A 23,052-nucleotide genomic window follows, 5' to 3' on the forward strand; every position below is an offset into this window, starting at 1 on the left:
TGACTGGAGGGGAAAAAAAACTGTAGTATATATAATATGGAACACTTAAAAAAAATAAGAGCATATATTTGTAATTGCTTTGTTTGCATCAAGGACCTTGGAAGGATCCACAAGGAAGTAAGAAGAGTGAATACTTGCAGACTGGGTGGAAGGGACGGAGAGGGAGTGAGGTTTCACTATAGATTTTTTTTTTATAGTTTCATTCTGAACCATGTGTGAATATAAAACTTGTGAGTCCAGTTCAACCCCAAGGCTCACGTGAGAGGGGAGGTAGGGCTCCCCTCCTTCCTTCTTGGATTTCCCCTTGTTCTGTTAGTTGAGCTCTTGTTGCCTTGGGTCTGCACTGGTGGAAGTCAGGGCTCTCTGTAGCTGGGATTTCTGCCAGCAGGGTGGCAGCCCCCCCACGCAGGCAGTTGGGGGGAAATTCCGTCTGGTGGTGAGTTTGACAGGTGATGGGACCTCGGAGCATGCTGGGAATCACGTCCCGTTTCCTGGGTCTGGTCTCCCGTGAGGAAGACGGATGCTGAGGGTTCCCCTTGTAGCCTACCTACAAGTGGCTGATGGGCTTCCCTTCTAGCTGCCTGGGACTCCAGTTTCATACCCCGAAGTGGGGAGGGAGATGGGGCCGGGGCCACGTCAGGAAAGGGGCTGTGAGGTCAGACCAGAGGGGAGAATGAACGCCTTCAGTTCTTGGAGCTTTAAATAGGAGGAAAGTTCCTCCTTTTCCTCTGAAAGGGGCTGGCACAGTCTGGGCACTTTAACCCATTCGGCAAGTATTGATGGACCGAGGACTTGGGGATTTAGAGGTGACCCGAAGAGGCTGATGTTCCTGAGGGGAGACACACAGTGGTGTGAGAGTCAGGGGAAGGGCAGCGAAACATTTCCTTAGGGAGGACTGGGAGAGCTGCTCTGAGGAGGCGAAAATGGAACAGAAGCTCCAATAAGAAAGAACTAGCTACGCGAAGATCAGTGGAAAGTGCAGTTTGGGGCAGACGGAATGGTAAATGCAAAGGCCCTGTGGTGGGAAGACTTGAGGACAATAAATGAGAATAGTATGGGATGATGGTGCAGCCAGAGTCAGGGCTCAGCTGGTGGGGGGAGCCTGATTTAAAGGATCTTGCTAGGTAGGTGGCTTCAGGCAAGTGTTTAGTAGTAGTGGCCATGTTTTTAAACCCATTTGTATGTCTCCATCACTCTGAACCACAGCAAGAGTTAAAGCTTGGTCCCACTTCTTCCTAGCTGCATGGCCTTAAACAAGTCCTTTTACTTCTGAGAACCAGCGTCCCCATCTGGATCCTCAGGTGGTTATATGGATTCAGTAAGACGATGTATATACACGTATGTGAGGTGCTTGGCATGGGAACGTCCACTCCCAGGATCCTGCTCCTGCAAGAATCCTTGGGGAATGTTCAGCCTAAAGCCCACTCAGCCAAGGAACAGGCTGTGTTGCTGGGTTCCCCCTGCCTCTTTGCAGACCAAGATGGTCCCTAATTTGAAAAGTCAGCCTGGTCCCTTCTTGAGGACTCCCTCTGGAAATGATGAGCAGGATGAACACAGGATGGAGGTGATGGACATCATTCCTTGAGCACCAGGCTCTGTGCTGAACACTTGGCATGCACTCTGGTGGAATCTTCATAATAACCCTCCGTGGAAGGTGGCAATATGGCCATTGTACAGATAAGGAAACTGAGGCTCAGAGGGATAAAGCAACTTGCTTGCAGCCCCACAGGTCACTAAGTGGAGGAGTAGGGGATCAGAGGATCCCCAAGTCCATTTTCTGCCAGCACCGTGCCTTCACTGCACTGAGTTGCCTCTCCGATTTCTAGGAACGCAGAAGGGTAGGAACAGCCTGCACATCTATTTTTCTCACTTCTGGGGCTTTGTGCAAGCCACTCCCTCTGCCTGGAGAACTCTTCACTTGACTGTGCGTAATTCGGGGTTTACGTAAGGGTATACTTCTGTAACCAACAGCAAGGTTAAGATTGCAAACATTTTCTCGTAGCCCTGTCTCTTTAGGAAGCCCACACTCTTCCTCATTCGGGGCTCAGCTCCCCATCCTGCCTACTCTCCATCCGGCCTTTGAGGGTTAACGGGCGTGTCCTTGAGACTCCCGAGGCCCCTGCGTTCCCTCCCATAATAGCACACCCCACACCATGTTAGAGCTGTCAGCTCTGTCACCTGCCACCCCCTCGAAACTTGGAGCTTCCTGAGAGCAAGGAGAAGGTGGCTTGTTCACCTTGGTGTGTGTGCGTGCTACTCACAGGCATTCATGCTGACCAGGTGGGGACCCCAGAGACTGTATAGCCCATGGAGTATTGCCTAGGAGTGTGTGTCCAGGAGACACCCCCAGGACCACCCCGCCAGGCCGCCGTGGCTGCGCCAGCCCCCCTGGCACCAGGAGATGCATCCTGTGGGCTTCAGCACTGAGCCAGCCCCACCAAAAATAGGCCTGAGCACAAGCTTGCCCACGCAGGGCATCCTCAGAGCTGCACGCCCACCTCCCCTTGCCTGTGAGTCTCATTGATTGATTTAAAACATAAAAAAGTCTTCCCAAACATCTTCTCTGAGCCAAGAAAGCTGACTACCTAGAACATTAAAATTCACATTAAACACCCGAGCTGGCGAGCTGTCCTTTCAGCAGGAACGGAGTGGAGCCCAGCATGTGTCCCGAGGTGTGAAGTGGACCCCCCCCCCCACAGGAAGACCGGCCCCTTGAGGTCACTCACCGAAGCCTGCTCCCCCTCACCACCTTGAGCTGGCCTGGAGGTGGCTATTTCCTGCCTCCCCCATCCGTGCCTGCTCCCGGGGCTGGAAAGGAAATAATAAGTGGAGGATTCTGGGAAAGGTGGAGGGTCTATTTTTTCCTTCAGGCTCCAAAACAGCTCCATAGGCCTATCTATGTAGATGCCAAGAAGCTGCCAGAAGGAAGAAGAAAAAACAATGTCCCAGATCTGGAGTTCAGACCTCCTAACGGTGACAGTGAGTGTTTACCAGGCGCCTGTCATCTGCCAAACACGGAGCTGAGCCGTGCAGTTTATCCGCAGCTGCTCATGCAACGCCCCCAGGAGCACCGTGGATTCCCAGTTTTCCGCTGAGGACAGGGAAGCTGGGGAGCTTGGGAGAGCACGCCACTTGCCCGAGGCCACAGGCTGCCAAGAAGTAGAGCTGGAATTCAGCTTCTGGTGTGATCCCCAGACCTCCTCACTGGGGAGGGAACCGGAGGTCTGGGTGGCACCCCATTTTCTGTTGGGCTCTCGCCACTGGCCACTACTTGGCGGTTATAAAGTCCTCTAGTGGCCCCAGGCCACAGCCTTGGCCTATTCGCCATGTGCCACATTCCCTCTGGATACCCAGGTGGACCAGATACCTTCCCTGCCCTTCAGGAGCTCCAGGGGTGCGGGTGCACTTGCCGGTACTACTGAGCTCCTTGTGTCCCCCACTGAGGCACATAAAGCTAAATGGCCAGTAAAGCCTGCCCTGTTCCCTTTCTGTTTCCTCTGGGTGGACTATGGCTTTTATCCTGGGGTCCTTGGGCAATCTCTAAGCCCCAGGAAATAGGATGCACAATTGTGTCTTTGTGGCTCTGGGGGTGGGGAGGGAGCGCATGCCCCCAGGGCGCATCAGGTTCTCAAAAACAGTGAAGATGGATTCCATTGTATGTAAATCGTACCTTAATACAAAAATAATTAAAAACAATTTTTTTAGGAAAAATGAAAAACTGTGTCTCCCGGGCAGGGAAGAATAAGGGTGACTGTGAGGCCTGGGGAGGGTAGGTTCCCCCCAGGCTGAGCTCTCAGGGGGGCGGGCTGGGGAGAAATGGTCTGGCGGCGTGGGCACAGTGGCCGAGACCATGGGAGGGAGGCTCCATGGCCCCAGCCCTCTGGGGTATCCAGACACCCCCACCCCTAAATCCCTGGGTGCTCCAGTGTGGGAAAAGTGTAGGCTGCTTTGGAAAGCTTTTAAAAGGGCTGAGTGGCAGGTGGACTTCATTGCTGGGCACCCAGAAACACCCTTGTTTTGACCCATGCTGATATTTTGTACTCTGGCTGGGCCAGGATATCTCACTGTTATAGCATATTGTTGCCAATTTACAGATGAGGAAACTGAGGCCCAGACATTTGAAGGGACTGCTCAAAATCACTTGGATGCTGAGTGTGGAACACAAATTCAAAACTGCCTTTCCCAGGTGACCCAGACCCCCTGCGATGTAGACTTGAGACAAAGGGTCTTTATATCTGGAAGACGCAACACTGTTACCCTGTGACCTCATTAATAGGGTCCCACACACTTGTTTACTAAGTTGGAAGGGGGAGAATTAGACCTCGAGGCAGACAGTCTTGGTATCATGTTATGGAAAGTTCTAGAATTGTGAGCTGCCCCTCACGGAGGCCAAGCCCGGTGATGGGCAGTTTGAGGGGAGCCAGGGGCTCTGGGAGGAAGAGCAAGAATGTGTAGCCCCGTCTGTTTCCTGGGGTCTTACTGGGGGGTTCCTGTCTGTTTCAGAGGAAGCATTTGTGTTTTCTCTGCATGAAAGTAACTGGCAGTCCCTCCAAGACTTCCTAGCTCCGCGAATTAGTAGTAATCAGATCCCTTATGTGTCTTTTCTTTCTCATCCCACCCCCAGCCCCACACTGGCAGGATCATTTTTTTTTGTGAGTTAATGGCCCCCGGAATGCAGCCCAGAATGTAATCAATGCTCAGACATGCCATACGGCCCAGTCGTACAGACAGAATACCTCGAGTGTTGATAAAATGCCTTTACTCTCGCAAAGTGTTTCAGTATTTGCTATCTCAAGCCAAAGGAATAAGGTGTTTTTGGCTCAGAAGTGCCCACCACTTTGGGGAGATAAGGCAGGGCCCCCTGGTGCCCGGGCTGGTGGCACCAGGCAAGGTGATGGCAGGGGGGCGGGGCGGAAGTGCCTGGGCCTGCGGGCCATCCTGTCTCCTGTTCCAACTTTATTATTAATTCATAAAGCCAGAAGGTCAAGTGGGTGATTTCCACTGGTGGTGGCAGCCACCATAAGCGTGAGGACAAAAAGGCCCTTTGTTGTCCCCGCGGCGTGACCTTTGTGGATGGGCAGGCTGTCAGAAGTGGGTCTTCCGCTCCCTAGGAGGTGAGAAGGCTCCTTCAGGTCTCAGGGATCAGGTGACTTTGGAGGGTGGGCAGGTGGTCAGCAGGAGACCTCGCTACTGGTATGGCCGAATCCTACCTAGACCATGGTGGAGAGAGAAAGTGGCTACCGTGAATGGCTTTCCCAGTGGGCTGAGTTTAGAAGGGGCTTCCCTTTCTCCTGAGCGCTCATGATGGGGTCCCAGTGGTCAACCCCCAAGTGAGCACCCAGCACTCAGCGTGCCTCACCCACCTGGTGTTCCCGGGGGGCTCTCTTGTCCTCACCTGCATCCCCCAAGACTGCAGCCAGGGTCCCACATGGACATATACTGCCCTGCTCCCCACCCCCAACGTGGCCTTTACCAGCAGATAGTAAAGGCTTGAACTGTAGACTACCTTTTAGTCTCTGGGCAACCACCTTGGCTGGCACACCTCCGTTTTCTCATCTGTCAAATGGGACTGTGTCACAGCACTATTGTGAGGATTAAGTGAGCATCTTAGTAAAGCTCTTGACACACTAAGTGTTCAGTAGTTGTTGGCAAGTACTAATAATTTTTATTAGAAACCTTACAGAAGCTGGCTACATTTCTCCCTTTTAAGGGCATTCTCTAACTTTACTAATTCCTTCCATTTTTTTTTTTTTTTGACATGGCTGCCATCTTTGACATGCCTGATGTTTATCTTTATCTTTCCCTTGTGCTGATGATCAGGGACCTTAACATACTTTAGTTTGTGTCACTTGCTAGTATTTTTTCTACATTTTTAAAACCTAATCATTGGTTTTATTACTGTTTTATGCAGACCCTATTAATTCTTGTAAAAGTTTTTGCTCGTAGATTTTATTTTCTTACGTGATACACCTTTCCGTCGATTTTTCAAGGAATCTCTGTGAGTTGTCAGCTTTGTCTGAAACGTCTAGATTTTGCCGGCATACACAGTTGATCATTTGGCTGGGTATAAAATTCTGCATATCTTCTCTCAGCACTTTGGTTTTGGTCTCTTGTTGCCGTTGAGAAGTCAGCTTTTTTGTCTAATTGATATTTTTTGGTAGAAGTCTGCTTTTGTATCTCTTTTTTTTTTTTTTTTTTTTTACTGCAGTGTGTCTAGGTGTGGATTTGTTTTATTTATCCCGCCTGGGAATGGTTTAGGCTGTTTCATTCTAAAGAAGGCTTGTGTCTTACATTATGAACGTGTTCTCTCCCCTATCCCACTTATCTTTGTTTTCTTCTTCAGTAATTCCTTTTAGAAATAGATGGAGTCGTGTCATTCTGTCCCGAACGCCTCTTTACCTCTCTTTCATATTTGCTATTATTTATTGCTCTTTGCTGTCTTTGGGGTCATTTCCTTAGGTCCATCTTCCAACTCACTAATTCTCTCTTTAGGTGTTGCAGTCTTGCTGCCCCTTAAGTTTTTAAATTTTGATGACTTTTACTATATTTTTATTATTTTTATTTTTTTAAAGATTTTATTTATTTGACAGCACAAGCAGAGGGAGAAGCAGGCTTCCCGCTGAGCAAGGAGCCTGATGTGGGACTCGATCCCAGGACTCTGGGATTATGACCTGAGCTGAAGGCAGACACTTAACTGACTGAGCCACCCAGGCACTCCTTATTTTATTTTTTTTTAAAGATTTTTTTATTTTTTTCTTTAAATTTTTTTATTATGTTAATCACCATACATTACATCATTAGTTTTTGATGTAGTGTTCCGTGATTCATTGTTTGTGCATAACACCCAGTGCTCCACGCAGAATGTGCCCTCTTTAATACCCATCACCAGGCTAACCCATCTCCGCACGCCCCTCCCCTCTAGAACCCTCAGTTTGTTTTTCAGAGTCCATCATCTCTCGTGGTTCGTCTCCCCCTCCGATTTTCCCCCCTTCATTCTTCCCCTCCTGCTATCTTTTTTTTTTCTTAACATATATTGCATTACTTGTTTCAGAAGTACAGATCTGTGATTCAACAGTCTTGCACAATTCACAGCGCTCACCATAGCACCTGGAGTGGGGGTGGGGTGGGAGGGATGGGGTGGCTGGGTGATAGACATTAAAGATTTGTTTATTTTAGACTGGGCAAATGAATGGTGGGGAGGGGCAGAGGGAGAGAGAATCTTAAGCAGATTCCACGCTGAGTGCAGAGCCCGATGTGGAGCTCAGTCTCACAACCCTGAGATTGAGACATGAGCTGAAACCGAGAGTTGGACACTTAACTGACTGCAGCACCCAGATGCCCCCCGATGACTTATAAAAAAAACATCTTATAAGTTCTCTATGGTTTTTAGATTCACTGCTTTTGTCATAGAAGAGTGTTCTTTCATCATGTGTAATGACTTAACGCTTACTGTATAGTCTCTTCTGTTTCACCCTCTTGGGGTGCCATTCCTTTTTATTTTTATTTTTAAAGATTTTATTTATTTATTTGACAGAGAGAGACACAGCGAGAGAGGGAACACAAGCAGGGGGAGTGGGAGAGGGAGAAGCAGGCTTCCCACTGAGCAGGGAGCCCGATGCGGGGCTTGATCCCAGGACCCTGGGATCATGACCTGAGCCGAAGGCAGACGCTTAACGACTGAGCCACCCAGGCGCCCTGCCATTCCTTTTTAAAATAAAATCTTTTTAATAAATTCTACCCCCAACATGGGACTCAAACTCATGACCCTGAGATCAAGAGTCAGTTGCTCTACTGACAGAGCCAGTAGCACCCCCCAATTTTTTTATTTTAAAAAATTTATTGGGGCACCTGGGTGGCTCAGTCATCAGATGTCTGCCTTCGGCACGGGTCCTGATCCCAGGGTCATGGGATCGAGCCCTGCATCGTGCTCCCTGCTCGGTGGGAGGCCTGCTTCTCCCTCTCCTACTCTCCCTGCTATGTTCCCTCTCTCACTGTCTCTGTCAAATAAATAAATAAAATCTTTAAAAAAAAAATAAAAAATTTATTAAAGTGTAGTTGATCTACAACATTAATTTCAGATATGCAACATGGTGATTTACCAACACTACTCTGTGCTCACCAGGATAAGTGTAGTTACCATTTGTCACCATCCAGTGTTACTACAATCTTATTGTCTCTATTCCCCATGCTGTACCTTCCATCTCTGAGACTTTGCTTTTCTCCTTTTTTTTTTTTTTTTTTAAAGATTTTATTTATTCATTTGTCAGAAAGAGCACAAGCAGGGGGAGCGGCAGGCGGAGAGGGAGAAGCGGGCTCCCCGCTGAGCAGAGAGCCTGATGCCAGACTTGATCCCAGGGCCCTGGGTTCATGACCTGAGCTCAAGGCAGATGCTTAACCTTAGACTGAGCCACCCAGGTGTCTCTGAATTCATTTATTCTAATAGCTTTTTGGTGGACTGTTTAGGGTTTTCTATATATAGTAGCATGTCGTCTGCAAATAGTGACAGCTTTATTTCTTCCTTACCAATTTGGGTGCCCTGTATTTCTTGTCTGATTGCTGCAGCTAGACTTTCAGTACTATGTTGAATAAAAGTGGTGAGAAAGGAAAACCTTGTGTTGTTCCTGATCTCAGAGGAAAAGTTCTCAGGTTTTCGTCATTGAGTATGATGTTAGCTGTGGGTTCTCCATATATGGACTTTATTATGTTCGGTTATATTCCCTCTAAATCCACTTTGTTGTGAGTTTTAATCATGAATGGGTATTGTATTTTGTCAGATGCTTTTTCTGCATCTGTTGATATGATCATATGCCCTTTATCTTTTCTCTCGTTAGTGTGATGTATCACTTTGATTTGTGCATATTGAACCACCCTTGCATCCCCAGAACAAATCCCAGTTGATTGTGCTGGTGTTAACAAATTTAAAAACAAAAGGTTTCCATTCCTTTCGTTAGTTGTGTCTGTTGATTCTCCCTTATGGTGGTTCATTTGCTTGTGTGGTTTGGTTTTTGATTATGAGCTCATGTTTGATTGGGCTGTCTCCCCTGGTTTTCACATCTTTCTGGGACTGTCTTCAGCTTCAGATTTAAGCTGAGGCTAAATCAAGTGGAGAAGGGCTTACCGAAAATACCTCTCCCGTGAGAGTCCCTGGGTCATAGAAGCACCTCACACAGTGCTTTGCATTTATTGTGCTAAGTCCCTGAGAACAGTCACTGGTCTAGAAACACTTTTTACATTAAGTCTTCAATTTGGCTTTCCTGTACCAGAGAGGTTTGGTGTTTTCACCTGTGCATGGCACAGGTGTGGTGTTTAGATTCAGCACCAAGGCTTCACCCCTTTCTTCTGGGCCCGGCCACCTCCTTAGCAGAGTCCACTTGTTGACTCTCTGAGACAGTAGGGAGTAATATCTCTCTCCTATCCTACATGGGGAAGCGATCTTTTATGCTTCAGCTTTTTATTTTTATTTTTTGTTTAAGTAGGCTCCACACCCAGCATGGAGCCCAGCGTGGGGCTTGAACTCACAACCCTGAGAGCAAGACCTGAGCTGAGATCAAGAGTTGGATGCTCCACTGACTGAGCCGCGCAGGCAGCCCTCTGCTTCAGCTTTGGATAGGAGTCTCACTTCTTGCTTACATAGAACCAAGGCCACTTCTGATACCCCTGGGCCACCTCAGCAGCATCTGGCACTCCTGCCCTGCTGGGTGTGCATTCCCTCTTTGTTTCTGGCCTTGCCGGGCCTCCCTCTCTTGCAGGGTTAGTGGCGTAAGGGAGGTTTTTCTTCTTTTATCCAGTATTTCAGGTGTCTCTAGTGCAATGGGGAGTCTGTGTTCATTCCACGTAGCAGGAACTGGACTTCTTTACCTAGTAAGCCTTCCTACTTTTGGTAAGCCTCTCTCTCCTTGATGTGGCCTCAGTCTAAATCTGGAGCTGAAGATAATTCTGGAAGGATGTGAAAACCAGTTCCTCAGATGCTCCCAAAGACGCCCACTCTTCACATCTCTACAGATTAACCAGCTCCCGCCCCCCCCGCAGCCCCTTCCCCATCTTTAGCCTTTTTATGAAAACGGAGACCTCTTTGTCTCTTTAGTGACATGAATGCTATGTGTTCATTGTACCCACTCATCCTCCCTTGGGGCGCATAGCCTGAGTGTGGGGGTGTATGAAAACAGATTTTAGAGCCCCAGACCCAGGTTCAAACCCCAGTTCTGCCGCTCAGCTCAGCAAATGATTTAATCTCTCCGAGACTCGGGTTTATCTGTGAGATGGGTGTGATAACTGCCCTCTGAGGCAGGCCCTGGATGAGGGCGAAATAAGATGATGTGTGCCAAGCATTCAGCTTAGATCCTAGCTCTGAGGAAATGCCACCACATGGCAGTGAGTATTGCTGCTATAAGGCAAATGGCGAAGAACAGAGCAGAGCTGTGGGAAGGTGAACGTCGATGAGCAAAGCACAAACTGTGTGATTTTGAGAGTCATGCCCACCCACTCTGAGAGTGTTCCAAGTTGTCTCATTGCTCATGAGAAGGAGGATCTTTTCTAAAGTCAAGTCACTTCATTCTGTCTCGGCTTCGGCTCCAGTCCTGAGAGTTGGAGGATTTATTCCGTGTGGGACGAAAACCCGCCGAGATCCCCTTGAGAGACCCCTCGGGACCTGAGCTTAAAATCAAGACCATCCCCATGCTGGCGGGGGCCCGGCGCAGCTCCTGCTCAGAATCCCATGGATCTTGCTCTTACGGACTGGGTTGAAGTTTGCGTGTCAAGGGTTCAAAGGCGCTGGATAAAAGGCCGCAGTTAACCTTCTTGTTGCTGCTTCTGCTTCGGAGACTAGAATTGGGTTTGATCGTTTCCTTTCAAGGCCAAGGGCACCCAAGTGCATCTTTGGTTTCTTTAAAAATCCCGGCTGCGAGGCGGGCTCTGTGACATGTGCAGGCTGAGTGCGGGGTGCAGGTGAAGGAGAGAAGCAGGGCATCCGGGCACCAGGAAGCGTCTTCGGGGCGATGGGCAGGCGTGTGAGAGCAGGTTCCTTCCAGGCTGTGGACGCTGTCCCTCGGCTCTCCCTTGGCTCTCCCTCGGCTCTCCCTCGGCTCTCTCTCATCCTCCCTCCCGAGGCCCAGGATTAGTCACTGCTTTGGCTGTAGCCCCAGGCAGCATGCAAAGTGCCTCTTCCCTCCCTCCCAAGCCAAGCCAGCCGAGGAGCCCAGTAGGTACCCAAGGTTCTTACTTTAGAGTCCTCATGTTCGCTCTTGCTGCGATCGTGAGGACTCTGAAGCAGTGACTAATCTTGGGGCAACTCTGGTGTCTCATCTCCTCCTGCCAGGTCCAGTGCAAGGTGTATGTGATGTTTTTATTGGGGAAAAATTCACATAACCTATAATTTACCATTTTCACCATTTTCAAGTATACTGGTCATGGGCATTAAGTGCACCCACAGCATTGGGCAGCCGTCACCATGATCCAGTTCCAGGACAACATCGCCCCCGAAAGAAACTTCAGGCCCATTAGCTGCTCCTGAAATCCGGCCCCCACCCCCGCCCCGGCCCCTGGCAACCGCAAACCTACTTTCTGTCCCTATGGGTTCTTGGATTTTGAAAGCTTCATGTCAATGGTAGCACACAGCCTTGCACATCTGGCTGCTTCCACGAGGCATCGTGTCTTCAAGGTCAGCCGTGTGCTAGCAGGGGTCCGTGCTGCCTGCCTGCCCGTGGCAGCATCGTGTTCCACCTGCTCACCGGCTGATGGACGTTTGGGTGTTCCTACCTTTTGGCCCTTGTGCATCGTGTGCGTGTGATTTTGGTGGTTTTCCAGGGTGTGAACAGCCTCGCGAGGCCGGTGCTATTACTACCTCCGTGTTACGGGGGAGGCGGCGGCGGCCTCAGGGAGCCGGTTTAGTAGGACGTGGAGCCGGGGACTGAGCCAGCAGCCCCTGGCAGCGATGTGGTTAGCCCACCTTTCTGTCTGACCTGGCTCACCTCTGTGTTCTGGGACTTCGGCCGACGATGCTTGGCTTCCGGCCAGTCTGCCAGGACATGGTGAGCAGGAGAGCTTCGGGGGCCCCAGAAGCTGCTCGGTGTCCTGGGGCCCGCGGGCAAGGTGGCACTGCTGGGGGAGAGGGAGAGGCAGGGTGGAGCCCCTGGAGAGCCCCCCCCACTGCTTCCCCTGCAGGCCTCTCAGTGGGTCCCCTGAGTCCTGCCCTTTGCATTCACCCTCCGTTCCGTCACCAGGCACGTGGGATCTTCTTGTCCCCGGCCTTAGCATCCTCTGTGAACTCGGGGTGAAGTCTAAATGCCTTAGCTCAGTGCGTGCGACCGCAATTACCCCCCTTGCTCCCCTGTCCTTCGCCTGCCTTCCACCTGTGCTGACGAACCCGGGGCTTCCTGAGCTCTTCCCACTCTGCTTCTGCCAGCCCTGCCCTCCCCGACCTCGCCCTCCGCCTTCAGGATCTCATAGGGCATTGCCTCCCACCCCGTCTCTGTGGACTGGAAGCCTCTCTTCTACCCTGGTGCTCCTTGGCAGGCCGACACCACGTTTACTATCCTGGATCCCAGCGAGGTGACGCCCATTTGCAAGAGCTGAGGGCTCTGCCTTTTGTGTCTGTACCCCCAGCAGCTAGCAGGTGCCAAGCAAAGCAGAGGTGCTCCGTAAATGTCTCTTAGTGAGTGACGGGGCATCTGACAGAGGGCTGAGTGACCCAGGCGGGCCTCTCCCACCCCTGCGAGCCAGCATGGACTCAGGAAGGGGCAGGTGATAGTTTATGTGCCCTTTGTCACCAGACTTGGGCCCCTGGAAATAAAGGCTCAAGTAGTCTGGGTCACTCATAATGGATGTGCTGAAGGCTGATGTTCCATTTCTTCTTGAGTCAGATGAAGGAGGTCGGGCCTTGTGGGGGATTTCACGCACCTTTCTCTGCCCCCTCCCCATCTCCTGCTCCTCATCCTTGAGGGTTGTCTCTGACCTCCTGGTCTGTGTGACCCTCCACCTGCCTGGTGACCCCTTGCTCAGCAAAGCGAGGCTGTGAGCTGGTCCCCACCACCTGACGGGACCAGGCAGAGACACCAGATCCATTACATCACTCCTCATCCCTCCCTACCCCAAACCCCGGCACCCCCTTAATCTGCTTTCTGTGGCTAGATTTGCAGATTCTGGACATTTGATATAAAAAGAATTCTATGATATGTGACCTGGCCCTGGCTTCTTTCCTTAGCATCGTGTATTCAAGCCTCATCTGTGTTGGAGCACGTATCAATGCTTTGTTCCATTATGACCGAATCCCATTCCGCTGGACGGACAAGTAAACCCTGTGAATTACAGGAAAGTTAAAGGACAGATAAGCAAAAATAAGAGACAAGAGGAAGAGAGGAATGTCCTGTAATTCCACCACTTGGAAGCAATGTACTATTTTGTTTTGTGTCTTTTCCTATGGTCTCCTGTGCACACACGTATGTCATTATGAACTTTCATATACATGAGATCTTGTGGCCTGTTGGTTTTTCCTGTAGTGATATCCCATGGAGGTTGTTCTATGTTCTGAATATTTTATTTTATGCATAGATGTATTTTTAAGTAAGCTCCATACCCAGCGTGGAACCCAACACAGGGCTTGAACTCACGACCCTGAGATTGTGACCTGAGCTGAGATCAAGAGTTGGATGCTTAACCAACGGAACCACCGAGGCACCCCCTAACTATTTTAAACATGTCTTTGAAGGCTGTGTAGTATCCTGTCTTCAGGACTCACCAGGATTTATTTCAACCAGTTTCTTTGTGGCTCACCATCTCCCCAAACGTTTACTGTTTGGACTCAGACCTGTTTATTTCCGTACACTTGTCTGAGTTCCTCGGCTTTTGTTCCTCGGGATCAAGTTGCTGGTTGAAAGCCCAGATACCAGCGCTGTCCAGTACAAATACAGTGCAAGGTGGAATAATGCAAAATTTTCTTAGAAGCTCTGTACGTAAGGTAATTCTACATTTTCTAGCAGCCATGTTTTAAAAAAGAAACAGATGAGGTTAACTTTAATATTTGACTTACCCTATTATGTCTAAAATATTTCAGTGTATGACCAATATAAAAATTATTGAGACAGTTTGCATTGTTTTTTTGTACTAAGTCTTTGGAAGCTGGTATGTATTTTACGACTCCCTGGATCCGCCACCTTGCAAGGGCTTAGTGGCCACATGTGCTTAGTTAGACTTGCAGGTATATACTTCCTGGTTTAAGCTTTTGATACAAAGTGACAGGTCATCCCCCCCCACCCCCCCCCCACAAAGATTGGGCCAGTTAAACTCCCACCAGCCCCTGGAAGGGTGTGAAATCAACCCTCAGGTTGAAATCTGAAACCAAAGATAATGAGGTCAACATGCCTATGCACCCAGGTGGCTTGGTCTCTCGTCTCCACGGCAACTGTGACCTCATGGGGACTTAGAGAAAGGGCTGAGCAAGGAACAGGGAAACCAGAAAAGTTTCCATCCTGGGAGCCCCCGAGGGAGGCCTTGCACACATGGAGCAGGTGTCCGTAGGACAGACCCTCTGGGGGACCCCTGGACCTGAGGGTGCTTTGAAAGTCAGTCGTGGGGCCTCAAGGTGTTCTCCCCCGACCCCTCCCAGTTACTGAGGCTGAGGAGCTGAACCTAAGTTGAGCCCTGAGCTCTTGGCTCTGGGGATTTGGGTACCAAAGACAGGGAACCAGATGTGGGAGGTTGTTTTTCTAACCCCTCTGCTTTCAATCAGGCATGACAGGAAGGGTTGTGTGCATATGTGTGAGTGTGCATGTGTGCAGGCACTTTACATGCAATTAGCTGGAAACTTCATTAGAGAAACCTGGTCCATGATTTCTGGTTTATACACCTCTTCATATCTGTGATCTTGGGCAAGTTTCCGTGCTCCCCTCTCTAGAATGGGGATAAAAACCATCCTTAACCAATAGGGTTGATGAGAGGCTTATGTGAGCCAGGACTTAGCAGGAGTGGGGCTGAACACAGTGCCCTGGACACAGTGAATGCTCAGTGAATGTCAGTTGCTGTGGTTCTCGTGCTTATGCACATAATTCATTTTTTTAAATGGCTCTATTGAGATGTAACTCACATACTGTACATTTCACCCATTTAAAGTGTACTCAGTAGTTTTTAGTATAATCACAGGGTTGTGCAACCATCACCACAATCTAACTTTGGAACATTTTCATGCCCCGCCCCCCCCAAAGAAGCTCAGTACCTATTAGCATGACTCCGCCTACCTCCCCAGCCCCAGGCAAGCCCTGGTCTACTTTGGATTTGCCTATCTGAGCATCTCCTATAAATAGAATCATTCAATGGGTGGCCTTTGTGACTGGCCTCTTTCACTTAGCATCATTTTCAAGGTAACTCATCTGTCATAGAGGTTGTTTAGGATCATCTTGGGCTGTAATTTCTGATAGTTACTTTTCATCAGATCATTGTTTTTTTTTTTTTTTAATCCGTGATTGAGAGCTCAGAGCTGCCTTTGATCACACAAAGGGAGGCGGTATGGGGTGTCAGTAAGCAAATGAATAAACACAAAACCACACACGTTCTGCCCAACAAACTGAGCCCAAATCCTGGGTCTGCCTTTCAACTTCAGCGACCTTCAGCAAGTTACCTATCCCCCTCAGATCCTTAGTTTGTTCTTCTGTGAAATGGGAGTGTCTGTCCGTTCTAGGGTCATGCAGAGGATTAAGTAAGAACATGTGCTCGCAGGACATGCTACTCTGCCAACGGATGATTCATCCATAGCGATGTTTTCGAGATCCCTGGGCTGTCCCATATGGGACCATATTGTGTGCTTAAAATATTCATTACGTGACTAATAAACATGCATTGCGTATTAGAGAAAATTTGGAAAATATAGGTGAATCAAAGCAAAACAAACACTTTAATCCCGCTACTGGGAGGGACCATTGCTATTATTATTTTGGGGAAAATAAGCCCAGATTTCCTTTCATTACTTATATACATTTGTATGTGTGTACATATTTCCCCCAGCATGAAGTCATGCTATTTTTGTAGTAAGCTGTTGTGTTTTTAAGTATGCGCCAATGTGGGGCTTGACCTCACCACCCTGAGATCAAGAGTTGCATGCTCGACTGGTAGGCGCCTGGGTGGATCAGTTGGTTAAGCGTCTGCCTCCGCCTCAGGTCATGATCCAGGGTCTTGGGATTGAGCCCCGAACCGGGCTCCCTGCTCAGTGAGGAGCCTGCTTCTCCCCCTCCCTCTGCCGCTGCTCCCCCCTGCTTGGTCTCTCCTCTCTGTCAAATAAATAAATAAAATCTTTAAAAACAAAACAAAAAGAGTCACATGCTCTACCAACTCAGCCACCCAGGTGCCCCAGCAAGCTGTTTTTAAATGACATCATATGTGGACTATATTTTCATGTCAGATATACAGTTACCACTTTTCAAAAGCAACATGCTTTTTTTTTAATTGGCTAAGTATACCATAAAATATTTGACCAATCTGCTTTTGGTGAGCACTTAGGTTGAGTCCAGTTTTTTTTTTTTTTAATTTTCTTTTTAGATTTTATTTATTTGAGAGAGAGAGACAGAGATAGAGAGAGCACAAGTGGGGAGGAGAGGGAGAAGCAGGCTCCCTGCTGAGCAAGGAGCCCAATGCGGGACTCGATCCCAAGACTCCAGGATCATGACCTGAGCCGAAGGCACTTAACTGACTGAGCCACCCAGGCGCCCGAGTCCAGTTTTTAAGCTGTTAAGAATACAGAGGTGGGACACCTTGCTAGCTTAGTCGGTATAGCGTGTGACTCTTGATCTCAGAGTTTTAAGTTCCAGCCCCACGTTGGGCATGGAGATTACTTAAAAAATAAAATAAAAAAAAATATAAAGTTGAACACATTTATATATTCATGTTCTGTTCTTGTTGGATTTATTTTTTTAGGACAAATTCTTGCCAAGTACAATTACTGAATTTTTTTTTTGAATCACTGAATTTTTCATGTAAACCTTTTACTGTGATAACATGTACCAAAAAGTGCATTACCCATGAACATATATTTCCGTGAACTTGCTGAGAACACATGTGTATAACCTGCACCTGGATCAAGAAATAGAATACTCCCAGTACCCAGAGGCCTCCCTTATGCCCCATTCAAATTGCTACTCTCCCCTCAGGGGCAACCACTATCCTGACTTCTCTTTTTAAAAATTAATACAGGGGTGCCTGCGTGGCTCATTCGGTTAAGGGTCTAACTCTTGATTTTGGCTAAGGTCGTGATCTCTGGGTTGAGATCAAGCCCCACATTGGGCTTGCACTAGGTGTGGGGCCTGCTTAACATTCTCTCTCTCCCTTTCTCCCCCTCTAAAAAACATTAAGACAATGTCATCATCATTATTTTTAAAGAAGTTTTAGATAGGTTCATAGCAAAATTCAGGGGAAATAAGAGTTTTCTCGTATACCCACTCCCAGCCCCACTATTGCTTGATCACCCCCATTATCAGTAATCCCCCAACAGAGTGGTACTTTGGATACAGTCGACAAACCTACATGACACATCATCATTGCCCCAAGTCCATTGTGTACATTAGGGTTCCCTCTTGGGGTTGTACGTTCTGTGGGTTTGGATATATGTATAGTGATGGGCATCCATCATGATGATATCCTACAGAATTGTTTCACTGCTCTAAAAACCCTCTGTGCTCTACCTGTTCATCCGTCGCCCCCGCGACCTCTGACAGCCCCTGATGTCTCTCATGTCTTCATAGTTTTGCCTTTCCTAGAATGTCTTATAGTTGGAATCATCCAGAATATAGCTTTTCTATCCTGACTTCTAACATTATACATGAGTTTTGCCTGCTTTTGAACTTTATTTGGTTGGAATCATAAAGTACGTGCTCTTTCCTGTCTGACTACTTTTGCTTGTTTTGATGGTTCTTTTTTTAGGATTTTTAAATTTTTTTCAAGTAATCTCTACACCCAGTGTGGGGCTCGAACTCACAACCCCGAGATCAAGAGTCCCACATTCCACCAACTAAGCCAGCTAGAGGCCCATTTTTGTGGTTTTGAAACTCACCCAAGTTACAACACATATTGTTGGTTCACTGCCGTGTACTATCCTATTGCGTGACTACACTACACTGTAACTCTTTATGTGTTTTGCCATTGCTGGGCGCTTGGATAGCTTCCAGTTTAGGGCTGTTGAAATCGTATTTCCATGAACCTCCTTCTGCCCACTTTCTGATGAGCACAAGTATGCGTTTCTGTTGGGTATGTACCCAGGAGTGGAATTGCTAGGCTATCCAGTATACACATGTCTTTGCTGATACGCATGTGCTGTAAATGGCCATATCCTCCTCCAGAAAGGTGGTAGCATCCCCTGGTGGTTATCAGCCTTTCCAATGGTCAGTTTCTACATCTGTAATGGGGATAGAGCCCCATCCCAGGGTGTCATGGGGAAGAGACAAGCTAATGTGTGGAGATGTGCATCCGGTTCTCAGCAAACCCTCCGTACCAGTTGGCAGTCATAAGGAATATTTTCTCACCAACAACAGCTTCTAGGGAGGCTGGAGAATTCTGAGCTGCAGATTCTTGAAGAGATGCAACCTGAGTCTGAGACCCAAAAAAAAAAAAAAATTCTTTGGGAAAAAAAAACCCCAACAGGAAATGAGGTGACCAGCTGGTCCCAGAAATTAGTTGCCTCTGTAACAAGAGGAGAAAAGATGTTTAAGGCATGGGAAGCCCTGGAAGGAGGGAGGAGGGGGCTGGCTGTTGGTCAGCCCAGCACCTGTTGGGACGGTTCTGCATGAACTGTACATAGTCCCTGGGAACCAGAGGTAAGGGCCTTGCATGCCAGGATATATGGGCAGACAGGAGATACTGAGTAGCGGATGAGGGCAGGCTTGGGAGATGGATCCTAGCTCCACTGATGACAGGTTGTGTGGTCGAAAGTGTAGCTACAGTGTTCAAATGTGACATAGAAGAGTAGCTACTCCACTACAGTGTTGTATTGAGGCTGAAGTGAGAAGGTACAGGTCAGTGTTTCATACTGTGCATTTCATAAAATAAGCCCTTGTGTGGACGAAACCATTATGAATCCTGGAACGCACAAGGGCCCCATCCCAGCTGTGGAAGAAACATGGCCCACCAGTCCGGAAAGGGTCATTAAGAAAAACTCCCGTATGTAGGTTTTCTAAAACTATTGAGATCGTACGTCGTGCACAGCGCAATTATCAAGATTCTATTTCTCTTCCTTCTAGTTTCCTTGCTGCACCAGATCCTCCGTGCCTCACTGCGCGTCTCCCAAATTGCCTAGCACCAGCCTGAACCGCTTTTCCCTCCCGTACTCCTCTGTCTCGCAATATGGGACCAACTGTCTGAAGCCCCTTGCTCAGCTAGGAAAACACCTGTCTTCAGGAGCGGGAGGGGAGGAAGCCAGACAAACGGATGGGATCCCTTTTAGCGGGCTGGGGAAGGGGAGAAAGCCCTGGTTCACGTCCGTGCTGTCCCGAGAGTTGCTGTTTTATTGCCAAGGGGACCAGAAGGAATAACCCCAGAGGTGCATTGTCAGGAAGAAGGGGAAACCCTTTGCTGGATTCTTCCTCTGGTGGTGCTCAGTGTTGCCCGGGTGGGGAATGCAGGAGAACAATGGAACGGGAGGGTGGCTTCTGAGTCCAGGGATCACTGATGTCTTCCTGTTTCTCTCTCCCACTCTGCCCCCCCCCCCTTCTCCTCCCCTGCTTCTCAGTCTCCTCAGACCAGATCGAGCAGCTCCACCGGAGGTTTAAGCAGCTGAGTGGAGACCAGCCCACCATTCGGTAAGACGTGCGGTTGGGTTTGGGCGTTGGGCAGGTCCATGGCCCTTGGGGAGTTCTCTTTCAGCTCTTTCTCTGAGTGCAGGGTGACTCTGAAAGAGCTCCTGGGTTGCCCCATTTCCTGTGGCAAACCTGTAGTTGTTGTAATTCTTTTGGTCCCTTCTAGACGAGATGTTCTAGAGCCAATCTAGAGCCACACCTGTTTCTCTCGGGATCAGGAATGTCTAACCAGAGTGAAGACAGTGGGCCAGTCAGCCACACCCACCCTACCCTGACTTCCTCAAATGGGACATGCTTCTGGCCTCTGTGCTTAGAATCCCAGATAGACGTTGAAGGTCTGTTGAATGTCTCTTGACTCCGCTTCCTCTTGGTGGTTACTTCCAGCCTCAGGCAAGATGGCAGGAGCAGCCTCTGATTTCTGTCGAGGAAACTGGCCATCCTACATTGCATTTTTAATGTTAATCTTTTAGAAGCTATGTAGGTTTAGGGAGGAATGCCTTAAACTGTTCCCCTTATCCTACAACAGTGTGTTCAGTCTTAGATGCTGGTTGAATTATATAGAACTAGGTTAGTGAGAAGTCCTGGTTAGCGTGTTTGGTCATCACAGAGTTGGCCAAGAAGCTTTGAGTCAAACTGTTGCAAGCAGAGTTTCCAATGCAAAGTAAACAGCACTGTACCACAAACTTTCTAACAGATGCAGTTTCCTAAAATAAATATTCCAGGTCTGAAGTTTACAGTCTTCGAGCTTCAAAACAAATATTTGAATAATCCAGGGAAACTTCCTTCATCTTAGTAAACAGACTTAAATTTTACCCAAGTTTTATGGAAACTGACAGATAAAATATCCACTTTCCCTGGTCTGTCTAAACAAAAGCATGTTGTTAATCCCATGCATTGTATTCTCAAAGCTTCCATTCCCAGAGCTTAGAGTCTGGTGATCGCATAGTTCCCGTGGCCTCTTGTCTCAGTTTGATTATAGCCGAGGCAGAATGAGAGCCGGTTAGGACTGACGTCTTTAATTCTATCCAGGGCACCTGCTAAGCCCAGTAAAGGAGAGGGAGTGAGCCCAGCAGAAAGTCACCTGGCTTCTGGTTGGCTCGGAGAGTGTTACATGTCTGGGTCACCGTGGTGGCCGGGGCTAGAGATGCAAATGGGTTATCCCTAGTGCTGTGAGGAAGTGTAGCTGGGTCATCAGCCAGGGGCAGGGATGGAGGGTGGAGTGGTTTCTCAAGGGCAAGTTGGGCTGAGGAGTGGGTGCAGGGTGGGAACACCTCAGCCGGGCACCTGGGAGTCTAAGGGGAGGTAACACTGTGCACCTGGATATTGGACCATGGAAGTGGCTAGGGCACCCCTCCCCCTCCTTCCATCAGAAGTTTCTGGGCCATGCTCTGTGCCAGGTGCTCGGTACCTGTGCTGGTGGATGCAGCTTATGGTGGGCGATGTGTGAAAGTGGGGCCCCCTTTCTCAAGAGAATTTTCCAGCAAGCGATGCCCTCAGCCCTGGACCAAGCTGCTGTGCTTGGGGGTGGCACTTGGCAGCCAGGCTGTCCTCAGAGCCTCTCCCAGTTTGAGGTGCTAACATCCGAGCTCCGTGTGGCCCAGTGTATGTGCTCTACACATAATCTTTCCCAGCTGGAGTGTGTGCGCAGATCACTCAGGAACCTTCCTCATGTAGGCTTGGCTTCGGCCGGTGTGTGGGGCCTGGGACCCTGCATTTCTAACCAGCACCTGTGCCGCATGCCCCCTGAGCGCCTGGCGCTGGGGTGTAGTAAGCACTTAGCAGAGGCCACCACGCATCTGTCCCCGACCTGGCTCTCCTGCCCCCGGGGCTCAGATGTCTATCTGTGCCGTCCTAACTACCACCTCTGTCCTCAAGCCTGTGGCCTCCCTCCTCTGGATCGCGTCCCTCTGCCTAAATCCAACGCGGCTGGTAGATCTTAGCAGCAGCGGGGTTTCTTCCGGGAAGTCTTCCTTGATGACGACCCCGCCCCGGTCAGCACCCTGTCAGGCTCTCCGGGCCCCTTACATCCTCCCCGTGGCCACGGGATGCAGCGGTTTCTGCCTCCCCGCGGGACGACGAGTGTGAACGTGGGTGTGATCACCAGGGAGCCGTGTTACAACGCAGGTTGGACTCACAGGTCTGGAGCAGGACCCCAGACTCTGCATTTCCAACAAGCACGCATGGTGACGAGCAGGTCGGCCCCCCCAGCACCGAGGATGGTGCCCAGGAGCCCCTCTGGGTTGGGTGGGCGGAGGCTGCACCCCCATAGGCACTGAGGGGCCCGTGTTGCAGGCTCCTGCCTCCCACGTGTGGGCACACGAGCTGTGGGCTCTGCCCACCCACCCTGCACACCCACCCCCAGGACCATCCCACACATCATGCTTTGCCCCCCTGCCCTCACGCAGGCCCTGAGTGTGTCTGCTTAGACCCGGTGAGCAGCCCTTGCTCCCAGGCCTTGGGCCCCCTTCAGGTCGAGTCCATACTCTTTAGCTAGGGACCGCCAAGGTCTCTGGATGCTGGTGTTTGCTTTGCTGAGGTCTCCTCGAGGACACCACCTTCTCCAAGATAACCTTCCTACCCCCTGCACTCCTACAGCTGCCTCCTGGGGGTGCCGCATCCCCCCGTTGACAGCACAGAATCATAACTGTGCCCCTAACAGACTGTTGGCCCCGTGAGGGGCAGGAACTGGGTCTTTGTCCCTGGCCCTAGTGCTGTGTCCAGGGCTGGTGACCTACTAGAGGCGCTGGGAGGACCATTACTGGTTGGTTGAATGAATGAGAGAGAGTAAAATCATGAGGAAGAAGCAAGAGTAAGGATTGCCAAAGTTCTTTATAAGCCATGAAGTGTGGAATCCGTGAGACCCGTTGTTGTTAACGCCGTGTCCCTCCATAGGGTGTGCAAGTCCCTGGGGAAGAATTTATCCGGGGCCTCGTTCGTAGGAGCGTTCACAGATGTAAGTGGTTGTTAACTGAGCATGCATTTTGTGCTGCGTAGCTGGAGTATGTTACTTTTGTTTTCTAAAACCCGACCGGAAGTAGTGGTAGGAACACCTGTTCTCCCCATTTTACAGATGGGAAAGTCAGGCTCAGAGAGGTGCTGTGCCTGTTCCCGAGTCACAGAGCTCCTGCGTGGAGGAACTGGGACTTGAGCCCAGGACTGAGATCCCTCTGTAAGGAAGCTGTGGGCATTGCCGTAACTTGGGAGTGGCCTCTGAGGACCTCAGTCTCCCCGCTCTGCCATCCGAGGACCCTCCTCCCTTATCATCCCGGGGTGGGCATGTATAATC

General features: G+C 49.5%; 1 protein-coding gene across 3 annotated transcripts in view; it reads left to right on the forward strand.

Annotated features, from left to right (window-relative positions):
* Positions 1 to 23,052, forward strand: part of TESC (tescalcin) — a 45,912-nt gene that overhangs the window by 1,521 nt on the left and 21,339 nt on the right. For all 3 annotated transcript variants that reach the window (XM_088019485.1, XM_088019486.1, XM_028116543.2), the window contains exon 2: positions 19,700 to 19,769. In XM_088019485.1, the coding sequence (XP_087875611.1) occupies positions 19,700 to 19,769 (70 nt within the window). The remainder of the gene's footprint in view (positions 1 to 19,699; positions 19,770 to 23,052) is intronic.

This window comes from Eumetopias jubatus, unplaced genomic scaffold (genome assembly GCF_037043125.1).
Source record: "Eumetopias jubatus isolate StellerSeaLion01/CBP00866 unplaced genomic scaffold, mEumJub1_p1.0 scaffold_16, whole genome shotgun sequence".
Taxonomy (NCBI): Eukaryota; Metazoa; Chordata; class Mammalia; order Carnivora; family Otariidae; genus Eumetopias; species Eumetopias jubatus.